The sequence below is a fragment of the Catharus ustulatus genome, chromosome 22, assembly GCF_009819885.2.
Source record: "Catharus ustulatus isolate bCatUst1 chromosome 22, bCatUst1.pri.v2, whole genome shotgun sequence".
Classification (NCBI taxonomy): Eukaryota; Metazoa; Chordata; class Aves; order Passeriformes; family Turdidae; genus Catharus; species Catharus ustulatus.
In genome coordinates this window covers 5,008,244-5,023,236 of record NC_046242.1, presented here as the reverse complement: position 1 = coordinate 5,023,236, position 14,993 = coordinate 5,008,244, and the positions used below count along the sequence as shown (strand labels likewise).

Sequence of the window (14,993 nt, the reverse complement as noted above, 5' to 3'; positions counted from 1 at the left end):
ATTTAATACTGGGTTCATTGAAACAGGGAAAAAAATAAGATGAATCTGCTTTGTCCAAAGGAAAAATAGCTTTGTCCTTGCCCTTCTGTTGCAGCCCAAGTCCTGCCACAGGCTGTTACTGATTTCCTTCTGAAATACTTTTATCTGTGCATTAAACGTGACCAAACCAAGCTCCTTGGAGAAAGGTTACAAATGAATCCTCCCCACCCAAACCAGTCTGTTCCTTCTCAAATTAACAGAGGCCATGCACAACACTTCACTGCCAGGATTTATTTTAGAGGTACATGAAAAGAAAAAAACACATAAGTATAAAAACATTTCCAGTGATTATAACATCCAATTAAAGGTGTTTTAAGAAAAGATAAATTTCATCAGAAATTGCATCATTACAGGTCATGGAATAGTTTGAAAAGCTACCATAGGTAACAGTAGTAAACAAAAGTGCCTCTGTGTGCATAATACTGAAGAAAGAAGTGCAGATCTGTGTGCAGCATCCTCCTTACACACAAGCAGTTCCAATCCCAGCTGCTGGGGGCATTTTCCGGGAAGTGCTGTGGTTCAAAGGATCACTTTACAAAATGCAGCTTCTGTGTCCAGTGACAGAGGGTTCTCAGCTCCCACAAACACACAGGATCTCGAGTCTCACCCCTGCCAAGAGGCTGCATGGCACCCTGCTCAGAAGAAACTGGATCTTGGTCCACAGTAAATTGCCAGCTGTGGTCTGGAATTCAAAGCCCACTGCTCTTTGGGCTCTCCACAGAATCTCCGTGCATGGAGAATGGTCAGAGTTACACGAGTGAAACAGAGACAGAGCACAAGTCAGGAACTGCACAAGGTACTGCAATTCAAAGCAGGGATTTGTCTGATGCCCTAAGTGCCATGAGCAGTCACATATCTGAAAGATTCAGTGCAAAACAAATCCTTGGGGGGCCAGTATAAATGGGAAAACTGCTTCTAATGTGGTTCCAAAGTGTAACAGGAATGTACAAACTGTAAACCTCAAGGCAGTGTTAATCCATGCAATGAACACAGTGTCCTCTGAACCTGCCCTCACTACTCCCAACTGGGAACAGTTCCCAACACCAAGCATCAAGCTGAGATACAACTAAAATCTACAGAGGCCAAGTGTTCCTAAAGCCCACTGCAACTACCTAACCAGAAACCTGTCACAAAGACACCTGCACCTCAACAGATTTTATACAGTGAATGATAAAAGCAAAACAAATATCCTATCAAGCTGTTAACTGTCTATCTCAAAACAACCCTGAAAAAAGTAAGGCTTTGAGAAAAAGAGCAGAAAGGAATCCACTCAGTTCTGAAGAATTCCAGCACAAACATCCCAACACTCCTTGCTCTCCACTTGATCCAAATCTGCTCTTTTCCATCCCTGTGCCAGTGAGGAGTGAGTAACTCTGCCCAGCACAGCTGGGAGGGAGCTGAGAGCTCTGTGCATACAGAGCATGGGAGATCCAAGGGCTCTGGCCCAGCTCTGCAGCCTGAGATTCTGTGGAATGTTGGTGCCCTTTCCCATCCTTTCCAAAGATCTCTATTTCCTCACCAAGAAACAAGACCCTTTCAGAAGCTAACTACCTTTCAGGTTCCTGAAGGTACAGGAAATTTCTTATTCCATCTCCACCCTCAAGTGCACAGCATACAGAAAGGTCTGAGCACCTCTAGAAAAACAAAGTTTGCAGACTGACTGCAATAAATGGAAGAGATTTCCAATTTTCAAGGATTATGCCAAGTCATCAACCATGGGCTGCTCATCTAATTTAAAGCATTTCTCTGCAATTTCCCTCAGAAGTTGTGGGATCCTGGCTCACTCCAAGCCAGGGACTGGTATAAAAATGGATTTATTTTACATTTTTTAATGAGGGGAAGAAAGGCAATAAGCAAAATGCTTAATTGTTTTATAAAAGAAGAATTTTTAAAAAATCAGGAATAGTGCATTTTGATAAATGTATTTCAATTTGGAAGAACCAGAAATGGAAATCCTACAAAGAGTTCTCAGTAAGGCATGAAGAGGAGGATCTACCAAAGGAGACTTTACACACTCCAAAGATTTTTTTTTTCATGTGACCTGTTGTCACTGGTGTTTCCCAAAAGGTAATTAGCTTACATTTGAAAGTCAAATAAAATTTCAAAACAAGCTAACTAGCTGTATCTAATAAATAATTTTTAAATAACTTCATTTAAACTCAAAATTTGGAAATCAATCATTAAGTGGCTACAGTATAGTAAATATTGCATCTTAAATAAAATATCCTCTACGAAAAAAGGAACAAGCCTAAAAATCTATGAAACATTGCAACTTCCTTAGGTTAAATCATTGCATTAGAAATGTCTATCACCTTAAAACACACAGCATTCCTTAAGTGCTATTTTACAGTTCTCATCCAGTGCAAGAGAGTTACTCTCCCCAGAATAAAAATATCCATTTCCACAATAAATTATCTTCTACAAGCTTCCAAAGTTTCTGAACAATCCTACCTGTCTTACTCCATCTTCTAAGAGCAAAAGCTTATAATCACTAAGACATAAAGAATCATCTGACTGCTGAACCAGGAGCATTATGTGCCCTTTCTTTTTTCAGAATCAACACCTGATTCTGGATTGTGATGTTTGTGCAGCCAGCTTCTCTCTTCCTCTGGCAGATCCTTGTCTACTGGTGCTCGGCTAGGCTGAATCTAGAAGAAAAACAGGATAAAAACCAAATTAATAATTCAAAATTACTGTTTTGTTCTGTATTATCCATACCATTATATAAAGAAGTCTGTCATGCTTGCTAAAAATCGAGAAGATTTAAAAATCTAGTAAAAATCCACTACAATGATATCAAAACATTAAATGTTTCTTCATGCAAGAAGAAAAGCAACAATCCTGCAGAACCTCTGATAGATACTGAGTTCAGAGAAAACACAAACACTCCACTCTGCCATGTTCCTCACCCAGACAGAGAAAAATAGGAATAGAATACCTAAAAAAAGACATAATAGTAAAAAACAGGAATGAGATACCAGCCAGCCCAGGAACTTTCATTATTTTATCCCCTAAGGCACTGAGGTTTCAGAGTCTTCTACAACCCCTTCACCTTCATCACCAACAATGCAGAATTCCTATTTCAGTGATTCCCCAGCACATGAGCACAGCCATGATAGCATGGGAAATTATGCACAAACAAAATTATTCTGGAAAAAAACAGTGCTTGTGTAGAAGCAGCAATGCTTGGTCAGTTCATCTTGTTTGGGCAGATTAATTCATCCTTGCAGAAATTAAACAAAGCCTGTTAATCAAATAACCTGAGTCCAGCTGTCCCATCCTTCCCAAATTCAAGTGACAATTTACAGGAAACACTTGGATGCAAATCACAGAATGGAGCACAAAGAGCCCACTTAAAATCTGCCAGAATTTTGGTAGCACTTATTTGTCATCTTTACAGAAACTGGGGACCTAACAGGGAGCTGAAGTTCCCAAAGTGAACAGTGAGGAAGAGAAACCTGTCTTGTTTCACTGCTGTGTGATCCTGTACCAGTTACTCAGAGTCTTTCAGCACATCAGCAAATGCTTTTTAGTCAGGACATATCCTTTTTAAAATTCCCTCTGCTGCCACCTTCCCAAGGATTAACAGCTGTGTTCAGATGCATCATAAAACAAAAGTAGTAATAATAATAAAAAAAATCACATCAACATTAATGAGTGCTTCCTAATGTATTACCTGAAAAGGTTCACTGATGCCAACTATTGACTGCAAGTTATTGCTGTAATAACAAAGCAAAAATTCTCCTCCCTTCCTAGGTATTTCTGAAGCACTCATGTAAACCTGGCAGGAATAAGAACAGGCAATGAGCAATTTCCACAGAAAAAGAAAGGTACAAAAAAGCCATTCAGGACACCATCAAAATCAGTATCTGCTATTTATAAAAACGTTTTAAAACGTAAGCTAAAACGGATGGGGACAGAAATAACTCAGGAAACCATCTGAAAATGAAATCAGGGAGGAGAAGGAATATCCTTTACAATATCAGCAAGCTGGCTTGGTTCAGTGACAAGGGACGAGGGACAAAGGCACAGAGCAGACAGGGAGCAGAGCTGCCTCCTGGTGGCAACAGCAGAGCAATCCACAAGCTTGGTTTGCTCCTGTCCCAAGGAACCACCATTCCCAATTTCTGTTTGTTCAGATATTTCTCATTTGTATCAAAAGAAGTTTCATTTGTTTGGTTTAAATCACTTAGGTAATCACTACTAGAAAGCTTTGTAGCAGACAGCAGTTTTTAAAGAGGCACCAGAACATTCAATAGGGAGAATCAGGAAGAGGGATTTTGAACAGTAATATTGTTCATTATTAGCTTCAACTGGGAAGAGGATACAGAACCCCTGAGGGGAAGGGGACATGGAACAGACCTCCAGTGCTATCTATGGGAAACTACATTGGAAAGAAATACAATGCACTTACTTGTTTGCTGTCTCTGCTGGAAGCAATTTCATCATCTACCACCCAAGCATAAGTAACATAATCCTTCACATGCCTGAAAGCCACCTGCACAGAAAGATACAAACCTTCAGCTTCCTGATGGAAACAAAAACCACACTACATGAAAAACAATGTTGTGAGAGATGTTTACTGTTTCACTGAAATAATTACAACACTTTGGTTCAAAACATTTTGGGAGCAGGCGCGTATCTTTTGTTTCTGATAGGGTGGGACTGCTCTGTTCCCTCACCCTTCCACTGACATTTTGTTCTTTCTTACTGTTGTATAAACTCCTTTCCACAGCTTCTGCAACATTGTATTCCAATAAACACCCAGATTATTTTAGCAGAATTTAAAGGGTGTGGAAGAATTCACACGCACACAGAAACTAATCAAGGACACAACTGCTTCCTAGGGTTCTGCAAGAATCAGTGCTCTGAAACTCTCCAGGACCTCCTGCAGCCACATTCCCCAGCTTTGCTGAAGAGCCACGGTGAGGCAGCATTACCTGGAAGAGCCCAATCCAGTCCCAAGCACTGCTGGGGAATTCAGGCACTGCAGAGTAGCGGATGAGAACATCGTGATCTGCACTCCACTCACCCTCAGCATTCAGCGTGACCAAGGGATCTGAGACAAGAGGCTTCATCTACACAAGAAAATGGAATTTAAACTCAGTCAAGCATGTTATTCTTACAGTTATTCTTTTCAAGTTATTCTCTTCCACAATTGCCACCTGAGCAGTCTTTAACTGACTGCAAATACCCTGAAAGCAATTTGCTGCCTTCACTATGACCAGAATGAAACGGAGATTATGGTTTAGGAAATCAGCTGCTGTAAGGCAACATTGAGTAAAACAAACTTTTTCTTGACAATATAACTGGGGCACCACCTCAAGCTTGAAAGTTCCTGTGACAGGTTTGTGATCACTGATGCCATAGCTCATGTGACTGACATAGTCATTCAGAGTAACAGAAATCATGTTCTCCTCTTCATGGAATTCGCCTTCGTTTGATGCAGCCTCACTGGAATTTTTCACTTTCCATAGAATTCTATCAGTCCACGCTGGCTTTCTTTTCTTCTCACTGCAAAAATGTAAGATAAAAAGTGAAATGAGCAAAGAAACAAGCTGCCAAAAGCTAAGAATGCTGTGCAAATTTATTCAGATTCAAAGATTGTGAGGTACATATTAATAAAAGGAGGCAATCATATCCAAGCTTCATTTTACAGCTCTGTGTTATGTATTTTACAACCAACATCTCCTTAATTTCAACTCCACTCAGCACAGATCAGTTTCATGGCTTTCTGCAAGAGGAGTAAAATGAAGGGGAGAAGGATGTTTCAGTGGGTTAGTTGGCTTCATACAGGAAATGATACTTTCTCCTAAAACCCTGTAAAAACATGCATGAACACTGAGATATTACAGCAACTGCCCCAGGCTCCAAACGTACAGCTATTCTGAGAAATGAGGCCATAAACATAAGGATATGTTGGAAGAGTCTGAATGACATTTGAAATGATTCAAAATATTTGAGAGCAAGTTTCTTTTAACAACAAAAACCAGGACAAACTTGGGTAGCTTATGGTAACCACAGGTGCCACAGCAATGCTTTCTTTGGAAGTTCCTCTGAATTGTACCAGCCTGTCTCATAACAACAGGCTTTCAAAATTCCATAATCAAGGAAGTTGTGCCTGCAACTGTGCTACACATCAAACTGTTATCACAATGCAGAGAATCCTTTTGTACCCTATCAATTACACCAGAAGACATGAGCCCTCTGTGGTTCTCTCTGTAGTGGGAGGAAGGCTTAACAGCAACTCTCTGGATGGGAGGATCACTTCAAACTGAAACGGAGAAAAGATCATACCCTATGGAAGGGGAATTAGAATGGATTGGATTATGAAAGTTAAAAGCAGGATGTGTAAGGAAAACTGTCAGTTTAATAACTTTAAATATCAAAACCAAGGCCATTTAGTTCAATACTCAAGATCCTTTTGTTTTACTCCTTCCCACCTTTAACAAGGTGGAAAGATTTGAAGTGACCAAGTGCCCTTACCCCACTTAGTGCAGTAATTCTATGAACAGAAATCTTTAGGAGATGCCAGATGTCTGCTCTGCTGTGCAGGAAAATACCAGAAGAACAGCTTAAGGTAAAGCACTCACTGTTTTAGAGAAAATGGGGTATTAGATGGGAACAAACCCTCAGAATGCACACTGAAGGAGTAGCAAAAATAAAATCCTGTGGGGTCCAGCAAAAGCAACTTTTGCAGGGTGCTTGCCTTGAGGTCTGCTGGTCACCCCCATGTGAGCAAAGTCTGTCTGGTAGCTTGAACAGCAGCAGGATGCACACAGAATGTGCAGCCACACTTTTTGTTCTCTAAATCAGCCAATATGATGAACTGTTAGTAAAATGCCCAGGTTTGGATTATTTTTAGTCTTTTTTGTTAGATGGATTTACTGCTGGTTTCATTGCATCTCTTTATATTCAGTTAGGAAGTGAAATGTTTTAGGGTTCACATGAATCAACTTCCAGTATTAAGTGCAACAGCAGAGTAGATAACACTGGAGCTTTCAGACAGGTTAAGAAAATCCCTAAAGAAAATCAGCTGTCATCTGATTTTCAAATATTTCACAAAAACCAAAGCACAAGCTCAGATGGAGCCTTGTTTTGATTCGGAAATATTAAAATACTACAAAATTCAGAAAGTTCTCTTCTTACTTAAACCAAAACAGGGACTTCTGTTCTCTGGAAGTAAAGAAAAAGATCAGTACAAAACCCTGTTTGGACAGGAACTTATCCTTCTAATACTTAACAAACATACTTTAATATCACAGAAAAACTCTGGAAAATTAAGATAATCCAACTTAAAATAACCAATAAAGACAAATATACAGTAATTTTCAAACACCAGCATATCAAATGAAATGCTTAAACAGAAAAGGGAAGCAAAAATGACAATTATTCTGTTGTTCCTTTTTGACAACCAATGAACACTTTTAGTAGGAAAGAACAAAACAACAGCAGCTTAAACAAGTGCTCATTTATTTTGTTAATCTGGTCTTTGCAAAAAGGCAGCTGGGCTTTTTCATTACCTCCCTCATACAATCAGCAGACCCCAGCTTATTCAGCCAAAAATATTCATTTATTCAGATTTGATCAATCCAAGCCTAACAGAACAGCTCAACAGCCCCAGTACACTCAGGAAATTCAGGTTTGCTGATTACTAAAGTGATATTGAACCAAGCACCACATTCACTCTCATATTCCATGTCCAAATTGATTTTATCTTTTACCTTGTGTCATAGACCTCTGAGTCAAGGTCAAACTTGTAGGTGGGTTTGAACTGCAGAGGACCCTCTTTGAATTCTTTCAGAAATGCTTCCTTCTTTTTTGCCATATTTAACTGCAGAAATAAAAAATAACTTTTAAAGATTGTGTTTAAAAAATCAGAGTTTAAAGGATGATTGGGAAACCATCTTCCAAGAATTCAACATTGCAGTCAGTACAACGCTGGAAAGGTAAATTCAGAAGGGCCTTTTGACACAATAATTTAGAGGCAATTAACTCAAAACAAAATCCAGAATAAGGTTCTCTTAAAAAGAATTCTTGTGATAAGAGAACAGATAAAGGTGAGTAACAGCTGACAAGACATGAAGTTAAACATGAGCGTTGTAAATGAGTAAAAAACTGCACAAAAGCAGAAAAAGTTTGCAGTTCCCTGGGGCTTATGACCACCCCATGACTGCTCTGAGTTTGTGCTCTCTAACAGAAATGAGAAGCTCAAGATGTAATTGAACAACCACGTTGTGTTTGTGTGCTTTAGAGCCAAAACCAAACCAAACCCCCAAAGAACCTGAGCCAGCCTACCTGGTCCTTTTCCCAGAGCAGATTGAAACGCTTGTTATTGATTGATTCTCTGACAAAGTGTATCCCATAATCTGCTATCCGGAAGTTCAGATCTCCAAACCAGAAGAGAACCCTTAAAACCAAACCAAAATGCATCAAACCAAGAAGATTTGTATGACTCTATTAACTCAAGGGAAGAATTTGACAGACTATTAGCCATTACACTAATGAGGTGCTCTAATCACTTTTATTACTTAATGCAAACAGCTTAAACACAAACATGAAGCAGTTATAGATAAGTTTACACAGGGACAACCTGCTGCTAAACAAAAAAAAAAAAAAAAGAAGTAATTCAAACAGTAAATTAAGTCCCTTGCATTCTTGCTGCTTGCTTATTACTGCCTCAATATTCAATATTAACTTCTCCTGAGTCCTTGAACATTGAACAGCAGCCTAAAGGATTTTTGGTATAAACAGGCTTTAGCTTCTAAAGCTTTCTTGTATGACATGTACAGTCTGTATGCTAACAAATGAATGTAATTAGAGACTGGCAGAAAACAAACATCTGTCTTTCAGGTTATCTTTTCCTCCCAGGGTTCAGGGTCAAGGCTGAAGGGACATTTAAAAGAAAAATGATGGATGAAAAATCCAAGAGTGCAAGAGTTCATCCTATAATAGATAAAGATAACAGAACTGTGTCACCAACTCACTCATGATCCAAGGGACTTGGAATATCCTCTCCTTCAAACTGCATTTCCAGAATTTTCTCAAAGTCATCCAATCGCTGCTCTATGTTCTCTATGTGGGCTGGCAAGTGGCAGTTCACGAAACAGAGCGTGTGCCCAAAGAGGGACATGCGGATGCTGACTCCTCCTTTGTTCCCCTGGCATGGAAGGTGAAAACATTCCCTGAAACCGCCCTCAATGCCTGCAAATGTAACTAACAGCACCCTTGACTTTTTAAATCTTGTAATTAAGATTTAAATCAGTACAATTTCTTCCTACACAACTGAAATCTGAAATTACGGTCTGTGCTGTTCAAATAAACGAAAGCAGAGTTTTTCTGCTTATGAGGTTATTAATTTTTAATTAAAGCACATCTGCTGTGTCCCAGCATGCAGGGACACAGCAGCAGCAGAGCAGGTGAGCACAGCTGAGGCAGCCCTTACCCAGTAGCCGTAGAGGCCCGTGCGGGTGTAGTGGGTGTGGACGTCGCGGATGAAGGGAAGGTGCGCGTGCTTCACGAAGATCAGGAGCAGCAACCCCTGCATGCGAACTGAGGAGAGCTGCAGGACACACAAAAGAAGGAATGGGCATTTCCAGGAGCTCCTTGGATTTGCTTCACAGGAGCTTTGAGGTGAAAGCCACAGCAGAAATGCAATTCCCTCGCCAAGCCTGGCCTCAGTACTGTGACACAGTGAATGCAGACTCATTGCAGTGCTGTGAAAAACATAATCCTTATAAACACATCTGATCAATTCCTCCGCTAATTAACACAGTCCTAACATTATATTTCAATATGAAGTCGACCTCAAAACATGCACCTGCCCAAACCTCTAAAGACTTTCTTTCTGCCTCACCAGCCTCTTGTTTCTGTCTTTAAGAATCCTGTTCATGAAGGACCAAGTCCTTCACTTTTCACCTACAAGCCCTCCAACAGCAGCAAGTTTTTCAAACTGAAGCACCCTTGAGCAGATCATTAAATATGCTAAATGCCATTAAAAGCCTCAAAAGCACAGCAGTCAGTTCCAGGCATCTGCAGAAACAATGAGCTGCAAACAGCAGAAACTCCTGCCTGCAGTGCCTGTAAAAACTGATTTAGCAAACCTTTAGAGAGCATATAAGACGGGGGTTTTGTGGTTTGGGGTTTTTTTTTTTTGTTTGTTTGTGTTTGGGGAAATAGCATAATAAAGATGTCCTTCATTGAACATTTATGGACTTCACCATGTTCCTGGCATGAAACACAAAATTCATTGTGTTTGTTTAATGATAATGATTCCATTTAAAATACAGACATTGAAATAAGCACATTAACTGTAGTTCAGTTTTATGCTGGATTAATTTAGAAACAGACTACATCAGAATAAAATTGACTATACAGCTGCTGGAGAAGCACAAGAATTCAGTCTAAAATTTAAAACAGAATCTCTCCTTTCTTGACCTCCATATCTATACAATTAAATGACTTCAGAATATATTTTAATGTTTCCATTGTCCTTGAACCCAACAAAATACCAGACAGAATACTGAAACAAAGGACTGCAATTCTGCAATTACTAATGATGCATAAATATTTTAGTAGTCAGCATTCTCCTTTCCATAATTACATTCATGAGGTACCAAGATCTTCCAGTCCCTTTGTTATTTATTTCACTCTGCTGTGGCCAGTCCCCAGACATTTCTCAAGATCATCCACAGGTCCTGAACAGCACAAGGCACTGACCCCTCCCCTGCTGGAACCAGCACCGGTCCCACCAGTCCTCAGAGCCAAATCAAGCAAAGCAGGGAACATGATCCTGTGCATGGTGAAAGAATTGACTGTGACCAATTGAACACTGTGAAAACAGATCCTGTCACTGAGGGGACAGAATGTCCCAAGGATGACACCTCTCCCTCCACACCCAACCTCACCACAGGTCAGCCAAGGGGTAACTGCTCCTCTCCTGCTCAGCCAAATTCCTGCCTGAGTCCTGGCATAACCTTTCCTTGCTGCCTGCTTTGATTTTGACCCGGCCTGACAGCTCCCCCTTATTATCAGAGCTAATCAAGTGCTGCTGAAAGCCATTAGGTGGCAGCATCCATTCATTAGTGTGCTCCAAACTGCCTCAGTTATAAATTAGAATTCAAAATCAGCCAGCCATACCAGCAGGAATTCTTTTAACTCTGTGTATACAGGGCCTGAATGTCAGCCCACGGCCAGATTTTGAATTTTTATCAGCAATGACTTAGGCCAAAGTGAACAATGTGGGTTTTTTCCTTTTTGTAATTCCCAATGGGTCCTTTGTTTTGATAATTACAATTAAAAGCACAGCACAAATACTGATTAGCATGCAGATAATGCAATCAACTCAGCAAAATCAGCCTAAAATAGTGCTTGGTTTAGAAAATCACTACAAAAGGCATTTCATTTCTCTTTACTAGAGAAATTCAGGATATCTTCCTACATTTATTGTTGGCATGATTTAAATAGCCTGTACTTTAGCTGATCTTATGTCCCTGATATTACCCCAAAACCTTATAATTTAAATTACCATATAATGCTATATGTCTTCAACCAAAAATTAAGTCCTCACTTCAATATGTACACCCACTAAAATCCTGTTTTACACATGTGCAATTCATTTTCACCTGCATACAAATTGGATAAAAAACCCCAAGATATAGGAGCCCTACCAATCTTAACAAAAATCACTGCCATTGCCTGGGATATTTACAGTGCAAGACTAAATTAGAAGCATCACAATACAGTTCCTCAATACTGCACAGAGCAAAAAACTTCTCTACAAATAAGGGAGAGATAAAGATATTGTGGCCACAGGAACTATGCTGTTCAGTATGAGTTCACATCACATAAAACCAGGAAAACACAGGTGTCATGAAGAATCACACCTATGGAAGTGACAGACCTGCAAAACCACCATCAACTTATCTTTTATGGGTATCTGAGGAAAAAAAAATTAAGATATTTTCCTTTAGTGCTGTGACACTCAAGAGAGAGGTAAATAATTACCTTCATATATCCCAAGGGAGACAAGACAGTCATGAAAAAAATGCTCCATGGATCATCAAATGCCAAGTCAGAGAGAAAATTTGGGATTCTTGAATTCACCTCCTGTAAGCTGAATACATCACAATTACTCACACTGCACCAGTTGGTTTGGACAGAATTCATAGGAACTTTGCAGAACACAGACCCCAGAAATTTTCTGCTGTTCAGTTTTTCATTCAAGCAATTTAACGCACATCTAACACATCTGGCACTGAGGAAAACAAAATTAAAGGAGGTTATATACACCTGAAGACAGAGTTTAAGACAATGCCAGACTCAAGATGTGTTACAACAAATAACCTCACTGTCAGGACTTCAGAATTTCAACATAGTTTGGAAAACACAGTGGCAGATTGTGCCTAACAAACTTGCACTAATTCCCTTAAAACATTCTGAATTTTCAACAACAAAATGAACACGCTAACAAAGAAAGCAGCACAAACTTTTTGTGTGTTTAGAACAAAAGTATTCTGCATTTTGTCACAATAGCAGTGGCTAACTGCTATAAATCATCTCTGTTCTAAAGTCAGTCTTCACCCTCTGGGAGTATAGTGTTAAACCATCTCCCAGGCAGTGATTCACACCAAAACAGACCATGCTGAGACTCGGGAGTTTTGCAATGAACTCACAGAGCGAGTTCTCTCACACCACTCACCCTATAACGTACATATCCGTGCTCGGGCCCAGCGAGTTGAGCTGAAGTAAACTTGAGACATCGGGAGGGGGAGAAGCTGTGCCCACATTCCAGGTAACTAAGTGTAGTCTGAAAACAAACAGAAACCACACAAAAACAATGCTAAAATTGAAATGTGGACAGGCAACCAACTCTGAGAACATCCCACAAAATTCCTATCAATCCCAAATCTGCTCGCCAGCCCCAAAAACAACCAAGCGGATGGAACAAAACCTGAACTCTTGCCACTTATCCTTCAGCTTTTTGCCCCAGATGTGGAAAGCTTCATCCAGAGTGCGGGACACTTCTTCATGGACCTCATCATCCGAGCTGATGTCCTCCACGCAGGCCATGAGCTGTGCCACCCTGTGCCGGAGCTGCGCGCGGCCGCTGGAGCCGGCGCTGCCGATGCTGGCGGAGCGGCTGCGAAGGCTGCCCAGGCTCTCCAAATCGTTCAGAGAGAGCCCCAACGAGTGCTGAAATGCATCCTCACCGCTCAGTGATGCCATCTGCTCCTAATTAAAGCTATGCCCTAAAGGGCTGGCCCATTAAAATCAAGAGATTGATAAGGGTCTTCCAGACCCTGTGGAATTCAGCATTGCTTCCAGCACAACAGGATAAATGCAGGTGTAGCAATGCTGGAAAAAAAGCAAAACTGTGTGGTGTTCCCACTGGTTGTTACAAAAGCTGCAATCACGTCCTACCACACACAGTGAATTGGGTTTTTTTCGTAATAGATTTAATGTGGTTAATTCGACGAGCTCAAGGTTTAAAAGAATTTACTGTTGATTTGACTGGATCATGTGCCTGTCTGTAGGCAAGGAGAAATGTAATCTCCAGATCCCAAACATTCACAGTTCTGATCAGAACCGACCAGAGCCACTGTTCCTCTCAACATTCATATCACAGCACTTATCTGCTGTCACTTTACAAAATGGTAACTTCAGCACCAGAGCTTCACTTTGCTGTCAGTTTTGTTACAAGCTTAAAAAATGATAAATTATCATATTTCCACCCATCTTGGGTTCTGTAATATCCTTATAAACACTGATAATTAGTGAATCCCACCAATACACCCATTATTAAGGCTGTGTTTTCATGCTGAACTGCCTGTTCAAGGTGACACACAATGTATGCAGAAAAGCTGGAAAGCTATTTTGCACAACAGATTAAAACGATCCATAATTTTCCTCACTAAGTGTATCTTTGTAAGGCTACACTGAAGTCACCCAAAAGTTACTCCAAAACAAATTTCTAGGGCATAAAAATGTAGGTAGGCTGCAGATCTAACCCTGGAGTTCTATCATTTGGGAACACTCCCCAGTTACTAATTTTGTAAAACAATTACCTGACTAAACAAAACTGAAATAATGTTGAAACCATCGATCATTACTGACAAAATTCAATTGCTCAAGGTGTCCAGTGACCACAAAAACACAGATTTCAGTGGTGGAAACAAACTGTCCTAAATACAAGCAAGCTACTCAAGTCATTATTTAGCATCACCGCTGCTAATCCTCAAATGACTCAATAGCGGAGAATTTCTCAGGGTCACAGTGCTCATAATAAAGCCATCAGAGGATTTTTGAGATATTTGAGCTCTTGACAGCTTGTTGGTTTGTTTTTTTTTTTAGATTTTCCCGTCACAGGCTGTTACCCAAATCCCATCTAAGCGGGTTTCTGTAGGGAATCGAGCCCAGACAGGACACAGAGAGCGAACACACTTGTAAAAACACCGTAAGAGCAGAAGCTCAATATTTACTGAAGCTTCTTCTCCCTCCCAGAGAATGACAGGTTGGAGACAGCCGCTCCATGAAGAAGCGCGGATGCTCGTGGCCTCATTACACATTAACAGAGCTCGGGGAAGTCCCAAGCACCCAGAAATGCCCCATAAGCCTCTCTGAACCCCTCAGTCCCGACCTTCCAAACCACACAATCAGCTTTTCTCCCCTATTTCCTATGACTACGCAACGCCGCCAATTAGTGCGACACCCCCCGCTAATGAGCACACGCACAAGTTTCGCTAATTCTCGCCCATTTACGTAACCGCCCGGGGCCACTTTTCGGAGCCGCCCTCAGAGCCGCGCCTCGCGCCCACCACTCACCTCAAGTCCTTGGTGGGAAGGCCCGCGGTCTCCATGCCCGGGGTTCCCGCAGGGCAGCGCTGCCCGAGGGGCGCGGAAGGGCCCGCGGAGCTGCCGGCGCTGCCCTCACCCGGCCCGGCCCGGCCGCGGCC

General features: G+C 40.9%; 1 protein-coding gene across 2 annotated transcripts; it reads right to left on the bottom strand.

The window, feature by feature from the left end:
• Positions 1-255: 255 nt before the first annotated feature.
• INPP5K (inositol polyphosphate-5-phosphatase K) lies at positions 256-14,982 on the bottom strand. Of its 2 annotated transcripts, XM_033078348.2 has the most exons (13): positions 14,863-14,982; positions 12,740-12,847; positions 12,046-12,154; positions 9,485-9,601; positions 9,027-9,199; positions 8,338-8,449; positions 7,764-7,873; positions 7,189-7,215; positions 5,361-5,553; positions 4,980-5,117; positions 4,454-4,537; positions 3,716-3,820; positions 256-2,687 (listed from the first exon to the last, which is right to left on the bottom strand). In XM_033078348.2, exons 1-13 carry the CDS (start codon positions 14,895-14,897, stop codon positions 2,571-2,573), a joined length of 1,428 nt encoding a protein of 475 aa, XP_032934239.1. In that variant the 5' UTR covers positions 14,898-14,982; the 3' UTR covers positions 256-2,570. The 2 variants fall into 2 exon arrangements, with proteins under 2 accessions (XP_032934239.1, XP_032934240.1); XM_033078349.2 differs by lacking the exon at positions 7,189-7,215.
• Between the last annotated feature and the right edge of the window lie 11 nt (positions 14,983-14,993).